Source organism: Ustilago hordei (assembly GCF_900519145.1).
Source record: "Ustilago hordei strain Uho2 genome assembly, contig: UHO2_contig_01, whole genome shotgun sequence".
Taxonomy (NCBI): Eukaryota; Fungi; Basidiomycota; class Ustilaginomycetes; order Ustilaginales; family Ustilaginaceae; genus Ustilago; species Ustilago hordei.
This window is the reverse complement of record NW_024545270.1, coordinates 1,150,268-1,170,055: the sequence shown is the minus strand read 5'-3', so window position 1 is coordinate 1,170,055 and position 19,788 is coordinate 1,150,268. Positions and strand designations below refer to the sequence as shown.

The window sequence follows — 19,788 nt, the reverse complement described above, 5'->3', positions numbered from 1 at the left end:
ATCGGCTCACCTTCAACACGACTTGTCCACATGGTGACGAAGCTGAGTTGAAGAATTGCCACATCGTATCTGTAGAAGAGAGAACATGAAATCATGAAGAGAGGGATGCGCGAAGATCTAGACAAAGGCCGTCAAGGCGCCGCCTACAATCGCGACCATCGCCGACATGGCACAAGCAAGCATGGTCGACGAAGGCATCTGAGCCTTGGCGCCACCAAAGTTCCTGTACGGGTCGGAGCTGGCACTGGGCGACGATCCAGCCGAACTGCCCGTGTTCTGACTGCCGCTCGAAGTCAAGTTGGCGCCGTTAGGACCGATGGGTCTAGTAGCATCATCAAAGGCACACTGCGAACCACTGCAGAGACACTTGGCAGCAATGGGATCCCAGAAGGGCGTGTCACAGTTGTTGGGAATGCGCGTACGCAGTGTCTTGTCGTTGTTGCTCTGAGGTGGGTTGGGCTGCTGAGGCGAAGGAGTGGTGGTGGGGCAGCCGTAGCATGTGTAGAAGGGCGAGTTGTTGAGGGGATCGCCGGCAGTGTTGGAGATGCAGTGCTCGAGCAAGTTATTGTTCTGAGCGAAACCGTTGCAGATGCGTTGGTTGACGTTGGGAGTCTGACACTTGAAGGCATCGAGCGTGTTGAGCTGGCTAGCGGGAACCGGGTTCTGCATCCAAGCGAGAAGCTGCTTGTTGCTGACGATCCAGACGTTCTGCATGTTGGCCGAAGTGGTGGCCCAGTCCAGGAACTCGTTGAGCATTTTGATCTGATCGACGGGGTCCTTGAGACCGGGATAGCCGGTGGCGAGGTGGATGGGGTGAGTGTAGATACCGAAAGGCTGACGCTGCCCATTGTAGTGGTCGGTGAAAGTGTTCTTCATCCAAGAGAGCACGTCAGAGGGGTTGGGAGCATCGAGCCAAGGGTCCATGAGATGAGCACCGGCAGCTCCACGCTCGTCAAAGATGGCATACATTGGGATCTGCCAGAAGCCGGGAAGCTTGGGCTGACCACCACAGATGTTGTCGACCGCATTGCAGTCGTTGGCCATGCCATTATCGAGCGTGTAAGGCCAGAAAGCGTCGGTGTTGGGATCAGTGACAGGTATCGAGGAGGTCGCGGAAGAGTCGTAGGTGAAGCCAGTGGCAGCCAAATGCTCGAGGTTGGCACGGCTGTAGTTGAGGAAAGGTGCACGGTAGCCAATGATGGATTTGTAAGGGATACCAGCCAGAGCGTTAAGAGTGATGAGGTTGCCGTCAATCTCGGCGTTGGTGGCAGGCTGTTCTTGGTGAGTCATGGTGTGGTCGGCGACATCATTGCCATTGACGTAAAGCTCGGTGACTTGAGCATAATTGGTGTAGTTGAGCGAGACAAAGTAGGACATGAGAGGACGGCATCCGTTGGGGTTCTTGCGCTGAGCAAGGAATTGGTCGATCGACTTGATGGTGTAATCCTGAACAGCATCATCGGCAGTGAAGACGATGAATTGAGGAACGTCCTTGGGGTCGAGGCCACCAGGAGGCTTGGTGTCGGCGCAGTGGCATTTAGGAAGTCGGCAAGTGTTGGGGTCACAGCTGTATCGAGCAGCAGAAGCGCCACCACTGTTGGCAACGGTTTGGCCTTCACCGCCAGTAGCGCCTGCCTGCCTCTTTACAAGGCCAGTAGAGCGCTTAGAGATGGGGCGGCAGCCATCGTTGAGGAGGTCGCCATGAGCAGCAGCCAGGCCAGCGCAGGCAAGGGAGAGGAGAACAGACACGAAGGACGACTTCATCGTTGACGGTGTTTGTCAAGTCAGTTGAGGTCAAAGGTGGTGGAGAGGAGAGGAGAGAGGAGAGAGGAGAGGAGTTGGTGGTGGAATTGAGAGGGAAGAGACACGTCATGTGGGTGGGACGAGGTAGCTCGACATAAAGGCAATCTGCCCTCTCGCACCTGACCTGAGAAACGGAGTTCCCAATCGCGGAGTCGATGTCGCCAATATGCAGTTCAAAGTTTTCACGCAGGACAAGAGAGAGACACGCACAGAGCGTGCCTCTGTAGTACAGTACTGTACAATACAGCAGCAGCAGCAGAGAGAGAGGGAAAATTGTGCAAAAATTGACAGCAACGCTGCAACTCCGACGTCCTGGTTCGAGACCAACACTTTCCGCCCCTGACGCAACACTGTCGATTAATCTCGAGGTCTTTAGTATTCTACAAAAATGTCTCTCGCTTGCACAGGAATGTGACAATATGGCAATCTCCTTTCTCCTCATGTCTCAACACATCGATCGATTGCATACCATGGCCAACACAGGCCGAGACAGCTTTTGAATGAGCGCGCTATCATTCAGGAATGGCCAACAAGTTACAAAGGGGAACGGATGAAGGTGGGACTCGAGCCTTTGTTAGGCGAGCCTGAAGAGGTGGGTAAGAGTGAATGTGATCAAGTTTGAAATCGAAGGTGAGGAAGCGAGGGCGCCCCGTCCACGAAGGCTATGCCATCGAGAAACATCGGCGATGGCCTCGATCAAGCAGCCGATCGCGTCGATTGGGTCACGGATCTGAAAAAGGTTGAAATTTGACCCAAGAAAACAAGTCACCGACGTCAGAATTGTGTTGCACGAAAGGCCAAAAGGGGGTATCAATTTTCGAGTGTTTTTAGAAACACGTGTTTCTCGATTTTGACGACTTTTTCCCATTTTTGAACACCCCTTTTAAGGATCCAAAAAACACATGTTTCTAAAAACACATCTGCAGCAAATGTGACATTTGGTTCATTTTAACATGTATGTTATTAATACTGAAGCTCATCAGTATCATGTTAGAATGTGCTTCACACTGTTACAGACAGTCATAGTCAATCAAGTCTTTTGTGGAAACATTTCACTAAGGATGAAAATGAACAGGTGCTAGGGATGTGAAGGTGTTGACAATTGGTGACTTTGCCTGGACAACTGGCCCCATGCCAACATTGCATTGTAGTCCTCAGCTGTCCTCTCATGGCACCTGGAGCATGTGGTTGTGTCCTCCTGCTGTTGGCCAGTGGAAGTGAACAGTGCCTGAAACATTTGCTCTCAAAGATCATGTGCCAATGAGCTGCAAAGTTGTGTCAAGGCAGGCTGTGTCATGCTTTGCATACTTGCCATGCTCTCCTCCTCATACTGAGCTTGATTTGTCTGCCATTGACTCTGCATATTCCCACTCTGGCTTGGGTCAGTGCTGAGAGTCTGAACAACATCATGGACTACTTCCTTGGAGAAGGATGGGCAAAGGAGTTCAGCAACCATGTCTGGACCATTGTATTGGCTTGCAAATGTATGGGCAACAATGCATGCTTGGATAGTCCTTGCTGCTGTCATATGATCCTTGACATGATACATGTTCCCTCTGTACCCATTCAGGCACTGAAATCGATTCTTGAGGTAGGCAATGGCATGTTCAACCCAGACCTGGACTTGAGAGAGAGAGTGGTTGAAGAAATGCAGGTCATGGCTTTTCTCAGCAGCTATATGTGAGAAAGGTCCAACCATGAAGGCAGAGTGACCATACCCTCCATCAACCCAGATAAACTCACCATTGTCCAAGTACAATCGAGGTTTCTTGAGGATGTTGCTGCCTGAAGTCCAAACCTTTGAGTCTTGGACACTACCAGGCTGTCCAACAACTGACTCCACAATGCAAAGAGAATGAGGTAGGATGACCAGGGTGACATTCATGCTGTAAAAGCCCTTGTAGCTAAAGTGCTCCTGGCTCATCATCCCTGGCTTCCATGCAAGCAGTACATGAGTACCATCAACCACAAGCCAGCCTTTTCCCCATTCCTCTACTCCAGTAGTCCTTTGCACCCATGCAGAAGCACTTTGCCTCTCTGCTTCTGATGCAAATTGCATAACCTCCTTGTTGAGTTCGAGAAGTCTGCAGACAGTCCATGTCATGGGCCTGAATGCTCAAGAAGCAGGAGGGTCACTGGTGTAAGCGATCGCGCGCCAGAGACTAACTGAGGTTGATTGAGTAAGGACTACTCGATATGATTCGCCTAAATGTGACCAAGCATCGTCGCCTAGTAAGTCTCGACTGACTGCCTTGAACACTCCATTCAGAGGTTGTGTGGCACAAACGTTGTTTGTTGGTGAGTGGGTGATACCCTCTCCTTACAGTGCAAGTGTTTGCAGTACTGTTGATAATGCTCTTGGGCATCATCTGGACCACAATATACTTATCACCTACAGAGGATGGGAGTTACTGGACTGCAGGTGTGAGCCACTGCCTACAATAACTGTCTGGACTGCAGGTGTTGAGCAACACTGCCTACAGTAAGGGACTGGACCGCAAGTGTTGAAGAACACTGCCTACAGTGGAGAACTGGACCACAAGTGTGAAGAACACTGCCTACAGTTGTCGACTAACAGTGATACAACACACATGTTGAGAGTCATTGCAAGAGCACTGCTATTGTGATGATACGTAACTGAGTAAGTATAGAGTAAGTAAAGTTAAGTTCAGAGTGGATACCGATCCACTCGTATGCTATGGTAGAATGAGAGTATTTATACATTTTGCCAGCTCCTCGAAAGCCAAAGGTGTCATTTGTACCAAGCCTCAGAAAAGGGCTGGCTTTGTCATGGCATATTGGTCCAGGAGCTCAATTAGCTTTTCAGAGTGGCCCTGTGTGTGAATCTGTGAGACTGAGTATCACTGCTGGGCAATGAGGGCATACATGTGAATGAGGCCTGCTGAAAGAGGTGTTGGGCCATCATCAGTGTCAGAGCTGCTATCATAATCATCCATATCAAAGTCCAGGTTTTGCAACTCTTCTGCATACTGATCAAGTTCAGTGGGCAATGATACTTCCAGAGTTTGAATGATGCTATTGAGCTGGTCCTGTTTTGTGCTAAAGTGCACCATGGTGTAGAGGACTGTGAAGAAGGGAAGGGGGTTATGGTTGGAATGGAAGGTGAAGGTGATCATGTTGGTGAAGAAGGAAGAAGGAAGAGAGAGGAGCAAGAAAGATGGTGCAAAGCATTGCACAAAGCATTGTGCACATAGAGTGCTGCACACACCTTTGAAAAGTGTGCATGTTTGCAGATGGATGTGCATCTGCTTGCTTCACCTCCTCAACTTGACTACTTCATCACACTGGTGCACCATGTCATTCATTGACAAAGTTTTTGAAGCTGGAAGCTGGGATGTTTCTCTTCCTGCTTCTCCAACTCCCCCATCCAACACAGAGCAAGAACAAGGTGCACCTCTTGTGCTTTCTCCTGTCACTTCCCCAATCAATTGGATGTCTGGTACACCTTCCACCCAATCCACCAGGCCTGCTGACAATGGGGCAAAGAAGAACTTTGTCTGGCAGGCTCAGGACATCAAGCACCTTGTAGACACAATCTACATCAATGAGTCATATCAGTGTGCAATTCTCCCTTCTTGTTGCAATGAAGCCAACAAGCCCACCAACAAGCTTTGCAAGGATATGGTCTATTGTGACCTCAGCAGATTGGTCTTCCCTGCCAGGTCTGTTGATCCCTCTCACATCAAGTTCAAGGTATGCTGGCTTTAAGAAACATACCATTGGGAGAAGAAAGCTCTCTCACTTACTGGAGCTGGAACACTGCTGAAGGACATGGATGCAATGAATCCTGTAAGTACTTTAAGACCATTGGTTATATTACTTGTGAATATGTACTTGCTGACACTTTCTCTCTACAGTCTTACATGTCTTGGGTTGCTCTCTCAGCCAAGTATCCTTGGTTTGAGAAGATGCACAAGATGATGAATGAACATGTGTTGGCAGGGCCAGCCATCCTCCTCACAACACCTAGCCTGGATGCTACTGGCAATGAGGATTCTGATCATGTGCTCCCTGGCAGTGATCTCATGGAGGAATCCAGCAATGCAGACCTTGACCACACAGTGCATGCCTGGAACCTACCCCCAATCCATGACCTGGTGGATGCTGCTCCCAGTAATGCTGGAGATTGCACTGATTTTGACATCTCAACACCACCCCTGCATCCCATCCAATTGGATGCCCTGGTCTCAAGTCTGTCGACATTCTCAAACTGGGCCTCATCTTCACAAGCAAATGGCTACAAGCACAAGTGTAACAATGTTGAACAGAAGTGGGATTCCCTTGCAGAGGCTTTCTATCAATCTTCGATAGAAAGCCTATCAATTCACCTCAAGCTTGCGCAGGAGCACACCAAGCAAGAAGCAGAGCACACCAAGCAGGAAGAATTGCAGTTACAGCATGAGCATGAGGAAAGGGAGTGAGAAGAATGTCTTTGCACTCAGGAAAGGGAGCACAAAGAATGTGTTCACTTGGAGGAATGCAATGTATTCATTGAAATGATGCATATGATGGTCACTCAGCAATGAGGAGGACCATTGCCTTGACATCCAGTCTTGGCAATCAACAATTGCCAAGACCATGATGCTCTAGACTGCAATGGTCAGGAAAAGCATCTTCTCAGTACCATCTCACTGTGCTTGTCTTCATGAAATGCACTTTGTTTCTGGTACTGCTTCTTTGTGTAATGAATGCTGAATGTTCTTGAGACCAAACATATATGTCACAGGTGTGTTCATATGATGTGAAGATTTATCATGTGAATGGACATCATTTTGGAGAGTGATAAAAAAGTGAGTCCATTTTATTGGATCCAGAGGCATGTTTTCAGAAACATGTGTTTTTTCAACTTTGGGTGAGCTTACATAAGGTTTTTGTGCAAAATAAAAACTCGTCAAAATCGAGAAACACGTGTTTCTAAAAACACTCGAAAATTGATACCCCCTTTTAGGTGTTGCTTCCAGTTGAAAATGGCAAGTGAAACATGACAGATCGGAGCTTCTTGCAAGCTCAACTGCACAGTTGTATAACTTCTTGAATACTTAAATTGTATGCTACTGTGTGCATGAACATATGTATATATATATCTGATGATCACTTCCAATCCCACATTTATCCATGATGAGTCATCACTCTTGGTCACCCCTGAGTTGTTATCCAATGTGTGTCATCATGGCAACACATGTGCATCCCACATGAATTTCTGACTGTGTGCAGCCTTTCCCATTAGACATTCATTTAGGTCTCACTTATGCTCCGCAGACCCCATTATCCTGTTGTGGTGCCAATGCATCTTCAACTCCCCCCTTCGACAGCATCTCGAGTCCCAACGACTGTGCTAGCTGAGACATTGCCAACCCTTTTAGTGGCTTCATTAAGATGTCCACCACATTGTTCACTGTTCCAACAAATTTGATTGCTATTTCCCCATCCTGTATGTGGTCCCTAACAAAGTGATACCTGGTATCTATGTGCTTCAGTTTCCAATGTTTTGCTGGGTCCTTACTCACTTGAATACATCCTTGACTGTCGGTATGTAAGGTTGGCTGGATCGTTCCCGCCTCTAGATCCCTGAGGAGATAGGAGAAGAATAGTGCTTCTCTTGCTGCCTCTGAGGCAGCAACAAATTTGCCTTCCACAGCTGATAATGCCACACACTTTTGGACGTGTGATTTCCAGCTGATGGGACACCCATGTACATATGTTATGGCCCCTGAGGTGCTCCTTCATCTGTTTGTTGGGTCTGATGCCCAATTTGCATCCGTGTATGTAACAATTGCATGTCCTGAATGCTTGTTCGATCGGTCTCCAAATATGAGTTTATACTCACTGGTTTGGTTCAGGTACTTAAGCAGGTGGATGGCTGCCCTCCATGCCCCATTGGTTGGGTTTGACATGTATCTTGCCAGTATCCCTACTGTGAATGATATATCCGGGCATGTGGTATTTGAAACCCATAGTAGTTGTCCAACTAACTCCTGGTATCACTTGGCTTCTACTGGGTTACATTTATCTTCTCCAGTCAAACTCACTGTTCCTTGCATTGGTACCCAGGACTTCTGACTGGTCGCTTGTAACCACTTGTTCACCATGGCTCTTATGTAGGCTGATAAGTCGAGGGACATCCTCCTTTCTGCCCTGTTTTGGTTTATGCATACACCCAGAAACTCTCTCACTGGCCCATTATCTTCTGTTCCCCATTTAGCCATTATCTCCTTCTTAGTTCAATCTATCTCCTTTCAGCTGGGGGATGCTATAAGCATGTCATCCATGTATGCTGTAATAATAGTTAGATTATTCCTGGTCCCTCTTGAGTACAGACAAGGCACACTTGGCATGCAGTAAAAACCCATGCTTTGCAAATGTGAGTCCAATTCCAAGTTCCATTCTCTGCCTGATTGTTTTAGCCTGTGCAGTCCCTTGATTAGCTTTAGGTGCTTTCCTGGAGGGATCTTGGTCCCAATCAGTGGCTTCAAGAACACATCATGGTGTAGCATCAAATTCAGATATGCTTGCTTGACATCAATGCAGTCTACCTCCCAATCTTGCATGGTTGCTATGGCTAAGACTCCTCAGATAGATTGGATAGGTGCCACAGGTGCGAACACCTCTGTATAATCAATTCCTTGTCTTTGCATAAACCCTCAAGCTACCAGCCTCGCTTTGAATTTTGTTGGGATCAGATCTGCATCCATCTTGATTTTTAAAACCCAACACATGTTGATGGCATTCATCCCCTTTGGAAGGTCAGCGATTTCCCATGTGCCCATGGCTCTGAGTCCATCCAACTCCTTATGCATTGCTTCTTTCCAATGCTGCTTGTCTTCTCTGGATAAAGCTTCACTTACTGTCAGATCCAGGTTCCTCTGCCTATCATGGTTCATTGCTGTGAGTCCGAGAATTGGGTCGCCAGCCTGTATTTCAGAGTCAGTCACATCCTTTGTATGTTTCGCCGTATCCTCAATGGAGTCCTTTTCATCATTTGGTTCGTCGATTGCCTTCATATCCAAATGCTCATCATGGGGCTCTCTTTCCCTTTCATCGAATAGATTTTCATTTGTGTACCTTAAGTCACTGAGGTCTGCCTCGTCTGCTAGTGCTGGCAGTGACTGTATTCTTGTTGGGTGCCATTCTGTTCTGTCAGCCCAGCACTTGTCTTCCATGAACTTCACAGAGTTGCTCCAGAATATGTTTGGGTTATAGTCTGGACTATAGAAGAGCCACCCTCTTCTTTCCAAACTGTATCCCAGGAATATGGATGCCACTGCTCGTTGGTCCAACCTCTTGCTGTCTCTTTTAACTTTAGGGATGTTAACCCATGCTAAACATCCAAAAACCCATAAGAACTTTATGAGCTGCTCCAGTGACTTCCCAAACATGACTTGGTACAGGAACTCACCATCAACATTGGGTGTGAGATTTATTTTGAATGCTGCAGCCCAGATTGCATACAGCCAGAAGCTTCTCAGCAGTTTCCTCTGCATGAGTAGCATTCTCATCTTTTCTCCTAGACTTCTGTTCATTCTTTCCACACATCCGTTTTGCTTGCTGTTGTACCCAACTGTCATCTGCCATTCTATACCTTTATCATATGCCCAGTCAAGTGCATCATTGCTTTGCCACTCCATTCCTTGGTCTGATCATATGGCTTTCAGTCTCTTTCCCATCTGTGTTTCGAGGTACGATACTATGGCTTGGAGTTTGGAGAACGCATGGCTCTTCTGTAATAAGGGCTGCACATACATGTACTTGCTATGGTCATCAACCAATACCAGTGTGCATGTATATTCTGCTGTGTGTGAGGAGTTGACTATCAAGTTGATGTGGATGAGGTCAAGTGGGGAGATGGATTTCTCACCACTACCTTGTCCCATTTGAGCTATCATACTCTTGGATCAGATGCATTGCTCACATGTTTGGGTCATATCCAGATCCAATTCAGCCATGTTCTTATCCTTTAAAAGGTTGGTAATGGCCCTTGTCTTATCTCAACCTGGGTGCCCTAGGTGCTCATGCCATAGTTGTTGCTTAGATATCCTGGTTTTGCTTTCTATCTGCTTGAAATCTTCATTAACACCCTCAAATAATGATGTTGATGTGATCATTGTGTTCTCTTGCCATGCATCACCTCAGAACTCTAAAAGTCCTTGCTCATGATTCTTGGTCATCTTGAGTAGTGTACCATTCGCTAAGTGTATTTGCCCACTGGTGGAATCCAATATCACTCGTGCTCCTTTGTCTGTTAATGAGTTGGTTGACAAAAGGTTAATATTGAGATGCCTAACATATAGTACATGATGGAGTAGTACATCTCTGTTACTTGTTGATATGCTGGCATCTCCAATAGCTGTTGCTTCTAAAACTTCACTTCCAGCTGTGAATACACGTTTTTGGCAAGTTTTAGGATTGATGAGCATACTGTAGATATTAACCATATGATAACTGGCCCCTGAGTCTAAGATCCAGTGAGGGGTTCTTTTAGAGCCAGGGGGCCTCTGCCAACTCAGTGCAAAGGAGCATCATGGTTCCTATTTGGTTTTGGCTAGGGGAGAATTCTCCAGGATGGTTACTGTAGCATCACACTGGCTAATCCCATGTCCCAGTTGCTTGCAGACCCAGCACTGGAGCTTTCGAGGTCAAACACTAACTTTGGCATTGGCATTGTCTTCGTCCTTCTTGTCCTTCGCAGCTGGTTCCTCTTGGTCATCACTGCCAGTGACTCTGGCACTAGCCTGGCAAGGGTCAATCTTTTGGGTGGGATAATTCTCAACCACTGATTGTCAGATAGTTAGGGTTGTAGCGAGTGTGTTGAAAGTGAGTTGACTGATGGTGGCAACCATTTCTTTATACACAGGGTGGCAGATAGTGCACTTCTGTAGGGTTGAAAACAAGGTGTCATCTGCAAATGGTTTTCCCAGTAAGCTGCTCTCCATCTGGTTTGTCCTAATCTCCTGGATGAGCTTCCAGATGTCAGAATTGTACATTCTGAGCTCACCTAGCTGGGCTATGAGGGCGATTCAATGTGAGGTTATGATGGCTTCATTGGTCAATCCATTTTCAATCTTCTTCCAGATCTGGTGGAAAGTGTGGTATTCCCTAATGATGTCAAGGATTAGGTAGTTGATGTTGTATTCTCCAGTGGTGTCGATAGTGCCATGTACTGCATTCGTGAGGGCATCATCGAATACACTATTCCACTTGGGGTGGTTCTTGTCATATGTTCCCTCAAGGTGTTTCATGGCGTGGGGAACAGATTGAAGGAAGGACTTGATGTGGACATTCCAACTATAGTAGCTTTGTGACATTAACTTGGGCACTGGCTCGAGGAGCTTTGCCAGAGTGCGAAAGTTGTATTGTTTGCTGCTGCTGTTTTGATCAGAATCGGAATCGGTTTCTTCATCAGTCACTTCAATTTCAGTTTCATTGGTGGCATTGTTATCGGGAACTTGTGGTTGAGGAACTTTACCCTTTCTACCTCCTTTGGCTTTACTTGCACCTGCTTGTATTTCAGTGTTGTCTGTCATGGCGATGAAGGGTTCCCTGTTACCTCAGTTGGTAGGGCTTCAGACTCTTAATCAGTTGAAGATGGCAAGTGAAACATGACAGATCGGAGCTTCTTGCAAGCTCAACTGCACAGTTGTATAACTTCTTGAATACTTAAATTGTATGCTACTGTGTGCATGAACATATGTATATATATATCTGATGATCACTTCCAATCCCACATTTATCCATGATGAGTCATCACTCTTGGTCACCCCTGAGTTGTTATCCAATGTGTGTCATCATGGCAACATGTGTGCATCCCACATGAATTTCCAACTGTGTGCAGCCTTTCCCATTAGACATTCATTTAGGTCTCGCTTACACTCCGCAGACCCTGTTATCCCGTTGTGGTGCCGACGCATCTTCAACTCTTCCTCAAATCAACTCTGGTTTTATTTATTTATTTATTTATTTATTTATTTATTTATCTTCTTCCCTTTTCCGGGGTGTTGTTTTACTGCTTTTACAGAATGAATGTGACCAATTTTGTCCTTCCCTCCCTTACCCTGTTATGCTCCAAATCCGAAGTAGGCCCGTTACAGAGTCGCCATCGATCTAGTAGTGCGCAGCCTTCTTACAGAATATTTCGCTCGCACAATTTTGAGGTTCGGAGGCAATAGCATTGCTTTGAGCTCAGTTCTCATATCGAAGAGCTCAGATAGACAGCAACGCGATTACTACTAGCTTTCAGAGAACCGTTACATCTTTGTGAACTACGACCGAAACTTTATAGGACTGCTCGCGGAGATCGTCGAGATCAAGCGAATTATCCTGGAAGCCAGTAGGTCCTTCGGTCAATCCGCATTCTTTTCTAGGCCTGTGAAAAGCGAGAGACAATTTGTCAACAGGCGTACTGAGCTAAGAAGTGTGCGCTCTCGGTATTACTCACCGTACTTTGAAACGGAGTCTCTTGATAGCTTGCCACAACCCTATATAGGCAGATTTTGCATCTTCTGTGAGACCGAAGAAGACAAAAAGCACAATGCCAGGAGACAAAGTAAACCATCTAAAGACCTCCAAAGAAGTCAGTGTTGATGAGCTGGCACCTGATCTGTCCATCGGCACCAAGTTGATCGTTGCGAATCCTGAGTGCACGTATTCCCAGCTGGAGTAAGGCAGAAGTCCTGTGATCCGAAGTGCCGCAAAGAGAAGATACAGCTGGGCAACGGCGATTAAGGTCGCCTCGCAAAGGGCCAGAGCGAACAAGCGAAAGTATTTTTTCTGCGATAGACCGGAGTGTTGCGACGAGAGTGCGGCAGAGAACTGAAGGCGCCTGAGAATGAACCACCTCAGAATAAGAGCTGTATTGCGATGGGTCTGTTGGTGAGTATGCAGTTTATATTATACAGTCGCAGCCCCTCACACGACTACTTACCGGCGTAGATAGAGCACAAAACGCTGACGAAAAGTCTCCAGAAGTAGTAGACGAACAAGGCAGGTACGGAATTGTAGATTGGCGCACTGCAACCGAGATCTTCAACCACGTCGAGTCGATATGGCTGAACCACGAAGAAGAGAGGGATCTGCAGAAATGGTATACCCAAACCGACTGCGATATCAAAGCATACTCGGCGCCGGCGATCCGTGTACGTGGAGTGCGCCTGTCGGAGGGAAGCGATGCTTTCGAGGCGTTGTAGAACGCAAAGGGAGCTACAGCACAAGCCGAGCTGCCAGATACGCTCGACAACAGCACTTACATCGCATCCGAAGTTCCAGGAGATGTTAAGACGGTGATTGAACGCGAGAGCGTTGACACCCTTGTTGAAGAGTCCTACGAAGCACCACGACATCATGAGAATGACCCCTGTGTTCCCCGCCCGGACGTGAACTGGTAGAGAAGAGATGGAAAGACATGCCGTGATTAGGCAGAGAACGCCATAGATGGCGTTTTCGGCTGTAGAGAACATCTTGGTGAGAACATGACTAACCGAAGCTGGGGCGGACGAAGGAGGCACTATATATATGTATGACTGCGGTTTTCAGGGTATCGATCGACTCTTCCCTTTGTCAACCAGCCTGGGAACACGCCGCAAATTTGGTGTTTGGCAGGGAGATAACCCGACCAAAGCTTTTGTCAATTTTATATTTAATTTTTTATAGGTTTTATGGGTTTTATTGTTTAAGCTTGACGAGGGTTGAGTCTTTGCTCGTTGAAGTGGGGCGAAATTCCAGGACAGAGATTAATGTTAGAGACAAGAAGCTGTCTGCATTGCTTGTAGCTTAAGGGCATTCACAGCACCAGTCCTTCAGTCCTTTTCGCAAGTTTGATGAAGAAATGGGCTACCTGGCGAGGCAGGACTAATGTAATGAAAAGATACAGCGAGATTAGTAAATCGTCAATATGATCGGTAGACGGTCGCCACATCACTCACGCTTGCTGTGGAAAAGCTGGCGACGGCCCAAAGCCTTGATCTCTAGATAATGGTCGTTGCCTATCTTCACGGAATAGACCTGAATGCTCTGACCGTGAAGAACCTTGATCTTGTGGTATTTCTGCAGGTACAGCGAGATCCTGCGCAAGGATACGGCATCGTCTGGGATAGCGATTATGTTCTTCACGTTCTCGAAGAAGCGAATGTCGTTCATGCCGCCAATGTTCAACTTGTTCCTAGCTTCCAAGTTCTTCGAACATATAAACAGAAAACGAGTTTGGAGTTAGACAAAGTACTGTTATGGAGAAATGCACACCTGATACATACTGGGAATTGATGGGCGTCTGTAGAGAGATAGACCATCTTTTGGCCGCCGATTAGAGCCGCGCCAGTGACTGGTGTCAACAGAGGTTCGTTTGTTTGAGGTGAGGTGAATGAAGGTTCGCTATCGAAGTTAGCATGATGAGTTTGATCACCGAAAGGTTGGAGAGAGAACAACAGCACACTCACGAAATTTGCGTTGGATGTCGGAAGGATACTTGGGCGTGTCGTGGATGTCTGCGATTTTTGACGTTACGACCGTTCGGTCATTGACGGAGACCTTGAAGCATCGCAAGGAAAGGTCAGGCTTGGAGATTCTCTGAAGAGCAGCAGGACGAAGATTCCAAGCTGAGAACGGTGGCAATTCTCCGTTAGTTGCTAGATTTTTTTGTGGTCGAACTGACACTACACTTACCAGCTTTTCTGTACTCGTTCACTAAGCAGGGAGTCTTCCAAGCGAAAGGCTTTGCCTGAGTGCCTGAACGCACTGCGAGAGATCGAAAGCTATTGAGGAGTAGATACATGGCGCTAGGTTGGAAGAAGGTGGTGGGGGCAAGCTTCTTGAAGTAGGGAGAGACAGGCTTATATCTCGTCCTGAGACGGGACACACGTAGACCAAGGACCTGTCGTGCCCTATTCCACAAGTAGCTTCCATAGAGATCGTCGCTCTGAGGCTGAATAGGATCGGTTTAGCTAAATACAGACGCAGCGTGTAGATTCGAGGCTCGAGCTTCGAAGGACCGCTCAGACCTTCCAGCTGCATCACACCGAGGCGCTTAGGCCCTTTGGCATGTAAGAAGATGGTCGGCCCTCTGTGCAGGCAATGAGGAGGAAGTGGTTATGAAACTCTAGGGCTAAAAAAATAAATAAATAAAATAAATAAAAATAAATAAATTCAGATCACAAGTCTCATCTTGACTCGACCTGTCACCAGCCTCATCAATCTCACGACTCTCATCGCCACCATCAACTTCGTCGCCATCGCCAAACCTGTTATCTTTATCATTAGTAAATTCGACCTTAACCTCGGAGGACAGCAAGGACCTCAACAATCTGTCTTGTCTCGACTGACTACTACTTCGACTGTTTAGAAGCCCTGTCATTGTGTTGCAAGAAATCTTCGACAGCTGTCACATACTTCCCAATCAGGCCAGCTTTCCGTCATCTATTGAACCATGGAGCGCTTCAGAGCCGGCATCAGGGCATCCACCATCACGAAAGAGCAGTTACGGAGACGTATGACCGGCCCGAGGCCAAAGTGGATAGATCTTGTCGACCCCATCAAGCCCACGGCTGCTCAGTACGTGACTCAAAGCGAGAAGAGCTTCCTAGAAGAGCACTTCTTTCGATGTCCAGCTGACACCCCTAGGATAAGTCGACGATGGGTAGACAGAAGTTATCCAAGGACGATTCGCAGCCGCCAGAGCAACCAAAACCGTATGTCTCCGCTGGCGTACCATACTTTCGAGAACCGTTTTGGTCGATTCAAGGAGTGAGTGTAACGATCAGGTCAACACGTTAACAGCGGGGTTCAACGACTTGAACGGAGTACTGACTGAAGCAATTCACACCTCAGCCTTGCATGGAAGGTCCCTCATCCTGGACTGGAAAAGATCTGGACATTTCTTTCGACGCTTAAACTGCCAACGCAAGGCTTGCTCTACACTGACGCAATTGATTGCGTCAACGCTTTCACTTCGGTGATTAATATGGACAAATGTCCTAGAAGGCTGAGACGCAAGCGATTTGATCCGACTCTATGTTAACCACCAACAGAGTGTTCTTATTTCACTTCACTATGTTCATTCGACTTCAATCAGAGTCTCTCACTGTGCCTTCGCTCCGTTTTTGTCTCGTCGTATCGTGTCTCACAACGGAATGTGAAGGTGCGGATGAGTTGAGAGCCGTTCCTGTAGCAGGAGGAATATAGGGCCAAAAGAAAGAAAGGGAAAAGTGCACAATTAAATATTGAAAGCAGACAGTACCCAGTGCAACTGTATACCACCCCTTTTCGAGCCGTGCGTATTTGAACAAAGGGACTCGAAGTGGGAAGAGGAGCGATGAATCTCGCGGCCTCGCATGCATAAATTGAACCGCCTCGTTCTCACGCATGAGCATCAAAGGAAGTGCTTGTGTCATTGTTGGGTCTGCCCTTTGTGCAGAATTGGACAATGGCCCTCTTCTCGCTTAAGTGGATCTGACTGAACAAGCTTGAGGTTGCCTTGTATGGAGTCGATTGAGGGAACGTCAGAGGAATCAAGGATCCCTTTCGATAATCACAGATCTCCCTCTGCACTCTACTTGCTTCTCATCAGCGTCGAAAAAAGCAATCATCACAGCGCTCAAGGACTCATCTAAAGGTATATAACGGACGTGTCAAACTCCTCATCACCGACATTTTCCCATCAGTCCACATCTCTTCCACACTCTCCACTACACACTCTCTCTCCTTTCTCACTCTTCGTCTTTCAGACTTTCAAACACCCTTCACAATGTTCTCTCTTTTCGAAACTGTTGCTGCCGCCGTCAAGGTTGTCTCTGCCGCCGAGCCCGAGCACGCCCCTACCAACGAAGGCAAGGGCGAGCCCGCTCCTTACTGCATCATCGCCTAAATGGTCCCTACCGCCATTGTGCACAGACCTCTACCGTGAGTACTTTCTCTTCTCGCTTCTGCAGTCAAATAGGGGGCGGTGCTGACAATAGATTCGCTTCTTATTGTGACGTGGATATAGATGGGCAGATGCGTCTCAGTGCCGGGATACACCAGTGCCGGGGATGAGGTGAAGAATGGAAGCTTCGAGTAGGTCGAGTTCGAATAGCTCCCGCTTTCAGCCCATGTCCCTTCCTACTTCTTCTCGGTTATCGGTAGTCACGTCCTACCTCTTTTGTACTTCTTTGTTACTTCCTTTACTCTCCAACGTCGGCCGACGGAATTTCATGCACATTCCCCCCTTATCTCTATCGCTGTGTTGAGTTCTGTGTGATCGTTTGATATGAGATCGAGTCTCCTTTACCACACGGATCAGTTTCGTTGCACTTTCCCAGTTATTCCTTTTGAACGCTTCTTCTTAATCTCTGGCATTTTCGCGAAAATCGAGCTTTAATTGCCTTTCGTGAATTTGTCATTGGTGCGAGGGCGAAGACTTAGGCGGAGGGCTTCTGTCGAGTGAGACCAAGAGGATCGTCCATCGAGAGCTGCGATCATGTACACCATCGCCAAGAAACACGCATGAGCGATGGCGCCGAATCAGCGGCAGGTAGAGGTCAATCATGGCGCGGTCGAATGGCGGAGTTCGGGACGATATTGGAAGAAAAAAAAAAAAAAAAAAAAAAAAAAAAAAAAGACGAATTTGAAAAACCAAAAATAAGGGTCAGTCAATAAACTCCCTTCCATTTCCCCACATTCCTATCTCTTCCCTTCCGTCCATCAACTTACCTTTGGCAAAACCAAAGCAATTAGTGCCAACAGCGAGAATCTATACCACGTCAAAGGATCAACCATTAGCATCGTCAGCATTTCCTCTCACACTGGATAGGGTGAAAAGTGAGTGTCGGGGGGAGGACTTACGCAAGCGACATCCAAGGACCGCCCGTGGACGCATCTTTCGTCTTACTCGACTTGAATGGTTTATCATGTGCAATGTGGGCACAAGCAAACACAAGGCCTCCATAAGCAATGTATGGCGCACGAGTCAACATTGCTGCCCCCGACATCATCGATACACTCCCCAAGAAGGAAGAGTAGATGTCTAAATCATCGTTCGACCATGTTTTGGGCAAAACGAGAGGTCGGACAAGCTCGGGTCGACGTGGATCGGATGAGCCAATTTTGCGATATGACATCTCGCCTTTGTACGTGTGTGTGAGGTGCTGGTGATGGCGGTGGTGCGATATCGGTAAGGGAGGGTGGGGAAGATGGAAGGTGAGGAAATGAAAAAGGAAGCTTCTTGTGCGCGATTGAAGATGTCGAAATTGGCCGCATCTAGAATTCTGGATTCGGAATTCGGGGTCAAGTAGCGCCAACTGAGCCACGTGGGAGACTAATTTTGACAGCTTTAACATGGTTGAGCCATTCCGCATCTCAGATGAGAGACGTTCGGCAGTTGACAAATGGTGATACAGTTGACATTTCTAGCTTGTCTTGATCAGGAAGATGATTCGACAAAATGGTGTGCATTATAGCTTGAAACCAAGAAGCAAGTTGTCAATCAATCGAGTTAGCTTACCATCCTTACCCTGGCTGATCAGGGCTGCACCGCTCAAGACAGCTCCTTCTCCCATATCTACCGCTTCGGGTCCTTTCTCTTTCAAGGTCTGTTCCAGGTTCTCTAGCGTCTTGGGATGATTGAGAGATATGTAGTCCAGCTTGAGGTTTACGTCTTTCCCATCATGTTTGCACTTCTCTGCTTGCTCCCAAACCACTGCTTTGGCGCTTTCCAACGTCTTCCTGATACGTTCCTCCTTACGCGAATCCGTCCATTGCGGCTGCCCCCACACATTCTGACCTGTCTTGAGTGCGCGGTACAGCACAGGCGCAACTTGGCGCGAGTCTGGAGTAAGATAAGCGTTGCGACTACTGAGCGCAAGGTTGTCGTTGGGATCACGGCCAGTGGCGATGACGCGAAGATGTTCAGCAGAGGGAGGATGGGAAAAGACGAGATCGGAAACGAGCCGGCGCAAGACAACGGTCTGCTGAATGTCCTTCTGGCCAAAGTAAGTGCGATCGGGCTGGATGATGTGGAAAAGCTTGGTGACGACGGTTGCGACGCCGCGAAAGAAAGTGGGTCGACTACCTCCTTCCATCTGATGACTGAGTCCTTTGACCTCGACAAATGCGCCGATCTGATCTGAGACAACTTGTGTGAGCCCGTTTGGGTACATCTCGCGTACACTCGGTGCGAATACGATGTCTACTTTGCGCTGTGTCCCTGACGAGATGGTGTTAGTGACGGTTGCCAGCTTCTGAATGTCTGAATCTAGGGTTCTTGGGTAGGACGCGAGGTCTTCAGTGGGAGCGAACTGGGCAGGGTTAACAAAGATTGAGATGACGGTGAAGTCATTCTCCTCCAAGCTGGCTTCGACAAGTTTGAGATGGCCTTGGTGAAGTGCGCCCATGGTAGCGACGAAGCCAACCGACTTGCCATGTTTGGTAGCCTGGTGTCGCCATGCTCGGTAGTCTTGGACGGTGGTGAAGACTGGGATGGGGGAATCAGGCACGGGTGAGTCGGCAGAGGAGGCGACAGTGGTCTTGGATGAGGATGCGACATTAGAGGAGGGCGGCAGATTGCGTCGCTGTGACATCAAGATGGGTCGGTTCTGCGTTGTGGTGCGAGATTGGGGACCGAAAATGTTGCTTCGAGTGGAGGGTCGCACAGATGTGTTGGCAGCTGAAATTAAGGCACGACGAGCGCAACGTTCACCAGCGCTTGACGAGCTGGACGCCTGATCAAGCAGCGAACGAGTGGCTCTGGCCACACCTGATCGCTGCATACCGAGGAAGGTGAGGCTTGACGGTGAGTAGAGATGGGGGAGGACAAGAAACTGGAGGGTGAAAGGCGAAGAAAGAAACAAAGCGCAACACGCGAGAAAAAAGTGTTGGTCTCGAGAGGTCCCTGCGCGGAAAATCGGGGTTTTTCAAAAGATCTCATCCGATTTCGATGTCTTTCGCAGCTCTAACATTCTTGCAAATTTGCCTCCACTTTTCTCCAAGTCTGCCCTTCGCTGACAA

The 19,788-nt window shown here is 47.8% G+C and overlaps 12 protein-coding genes across 12 annotated transcripts; 3 read left to right on the top strand and 9 right to left on the bottom strand.

Moving 5' to 3' along the window:
* Positions 1–117: 117 nt before the first annotated feature.
* Positions 118–1,764, bottom strand: UHO2_00377 (uncharacterized protein; the record flags this gene model as incomplete). Its single annotated transcript, XM_041556997.1, has 1 exon — positions 118–1,764. The coding sequence occupies one exon, from the start codon at positions 1,762–1,764 to the stop codon at positions 118–120; it is 1,647 nt and encodes a 548-aa protein (XP_041412931.1).
* Positions 1,765–3,046: 1,282 nt separating this feature from the next.
* UHO2_00376 (uncharacterized protein) lies at positions 3,047–3,907 on the bottom strand (the record flags this gene model as incomplete). Its single annotated transcript, XM_041556996.1, has 1 exon — positions 3,047–3,907. The coding sequence occupies one exon, from the start codon at positions 3,905–3,907 to the stop codon at positions 3,047–3,049; it is 861 nt and encodes a 286-aa protein (XP_041412930.1).
* A 757-nt stretch (positions 3,908–4,664) lies between these two features.
* On the bottom strand, positions 4,665–4,940 carry UHO2_00375 (uncharacterized protein; the record flags this gene model as incomplete). The annotated part of the gene is made up of 1 exon (XM_041556995.1): positions 4,665–4,940. One exon carries the CDS (start codon positions 4,938–4,940, stop codon positions 4,665–4,667), a length of 276 nt encoding a protein of 91 aa, XP_041412929.1.
* A 178-nt stretch (positions 4,941–5,118) lies between these two features.
* Positions 5,119–6,245, top strand: UHO2_00374 (uncharacterized protein; the record flags this gene model as incomplete). The annotated part of the gene is made up of 3 exons (XM_041556994.1): positions 5,119–5,517; positions 5,593–5,613; positions 5,682–6,245. The coding sequence occupies 3 exons, from the start codon at positions 5,119–5,121 to the stop codon at positions 6,243–6,245; spliced, it is 984 nt and encodes a 327-aa protein (XP_041412928.1).
* Positions 6,246–8,465: 2,220 nt separating this feature from the next.
* On the bottom strand, positions 8,466–9,320 carry UHO2_00373 (uncharacterized protein; the record flags this gene model as incomplete). Its single annotated transcript, XM_041556993.1, has 1 exon — positions 8,466–9,320. The coding sequence occupies one exon, from the start codon at positions 9,318–9,320 to the stop codon at positions 8,466–8,468; it is 855 nt and encodes a 284-aa protein (XP_041412927.1).
* Positions 9,321–10,838: 1,518 nt separating this feature from the next.
* On the bottom strand, positions 10,839–11,345 carry UHO2_00372 (uncharacterized protein; the record flags this gene model as incomplete). The annotated part of the gene is made up of 1 exon (XM_041556992.1): positions 10,839–11,345. The coding sequence occupies one exon, from the start codon at positions 11,343–11,345 to the stop codon at positions 10,839–10,841; it is 507 nt and encodes a 168-aa protein (XP_041412926.1).
* Positions 11,346–12,054: 709 nt separating this feature from the next.
* Positions 12,055–13,274, bottom strand: UHO2_00371 (putative Pheromone receptor a2; the record flags this gene model as incomplete). Its single annotated transcript, XM_041556991.1, has 3 exons — positions 12,055–12,184; positions 12,257–12,668; positions 12,743–13,274. 3 exons carry the CDS (start codon positions 13,272–13,274, stop codon positions 12,055–12,057), a joined length of 1,074 nt encoding a protein of 357 aa, XP_041412925.1.
* A 323-nt stretch (positions 13,275–13,597) lies between these two features.
* Positions 13,598–15,163, bottom strand: UHO2_00370 (putative Lga2; the record flags this gene model as incomplete). The annotated part of the gene is made up of 7 exons (XM_041556990.1): positions 13,598–13,665; positions 13,740–13,989; positions 14,067–14,134; positions 14,250–14,438; positions 14,476–14,524; positions 14,677–14,734; positions 14,985–15,163. The coding sequence occupies 7 exons, from the start codon at positions 15,161–15,163 to the stop codon at positions 13,598–13,600; spliced, it is 861 nt and encodes a 286-aa protein (XP_041412924.1).
* Positions 15,164–15,235: 72 nt separating this feature from the next.
* UHO2_00369 (putative Rga2 protein) lies at positions 15,236–15,826 on the top strand (the record flags this gene model as incomplete). The annotated part of the gene is made up of 2 exons (XM_041556989.1): positions 15,236–15,552; positions 15,637–15,826. The coding sequence occupies 2 exons, from the start codon at positions 15,236–15,238 to the stop codon at positions 15,824–15,826; spliced, it is 507 nt and encodes a 168-aa protein (XP_041412923.1).
* Positions 15,827–16,552: 726 nt separating this feature from the next.
* Positions 16,553–16,672, top strand: UHO2_00368 (putative mating factor a2.1; the record flags this gene model as incomplete). Its single annotated transcript, XM_041556988.1, has 1 exon — positions 16,553–16,672. The coding sequence occupies one exon, from the start codon at positions 16,553–16,555 to the stop codon at positions 16,670–16,672; it is 120 nt and encodes a 39-aa protein (XP_041412922.1).
* Positions 16,673–17,204: 532 nt separating this feature from the next.
* Positions 17,205–17,903, bottom strand: UHO2_00367 (putative a1-mating type protein Rba1; the record flags this gene model as incomplete). Its single annotated transcript, XM_041556987.1, has 3 exons — positions 17,205–17,255; positions 17,497–17,536; positions 17,629–17,903. 3 exons carry the CDS (start codon positions 17,901–17,903, stop codon positions 17,205–17,207), a joined length of 366 nt encoding a protein of 121 aa, XP_041412921.1.
* A 333-nt stretch (positions 17,904–18,236) lies between these two features.
* On the bottom strand, positions 18,237–19,550 carry UHO2_00366 (putative pantoate--beta-alanine ligase; the record flags this gene model as incomplete). Its single annotated transcript, XM_041556986.1, has 1 exon — positions 18,237–19,550. The coding sequence occupies one exon, from the start codon at positions 19,548–19,550 to the stop codon at positions 18,237–18,239; it is 1,314 nt and encodes a 437-aa protein (XP_041412920.1).
* Positions 19,551–19,788: the final 238 nt, after the last annotated feature.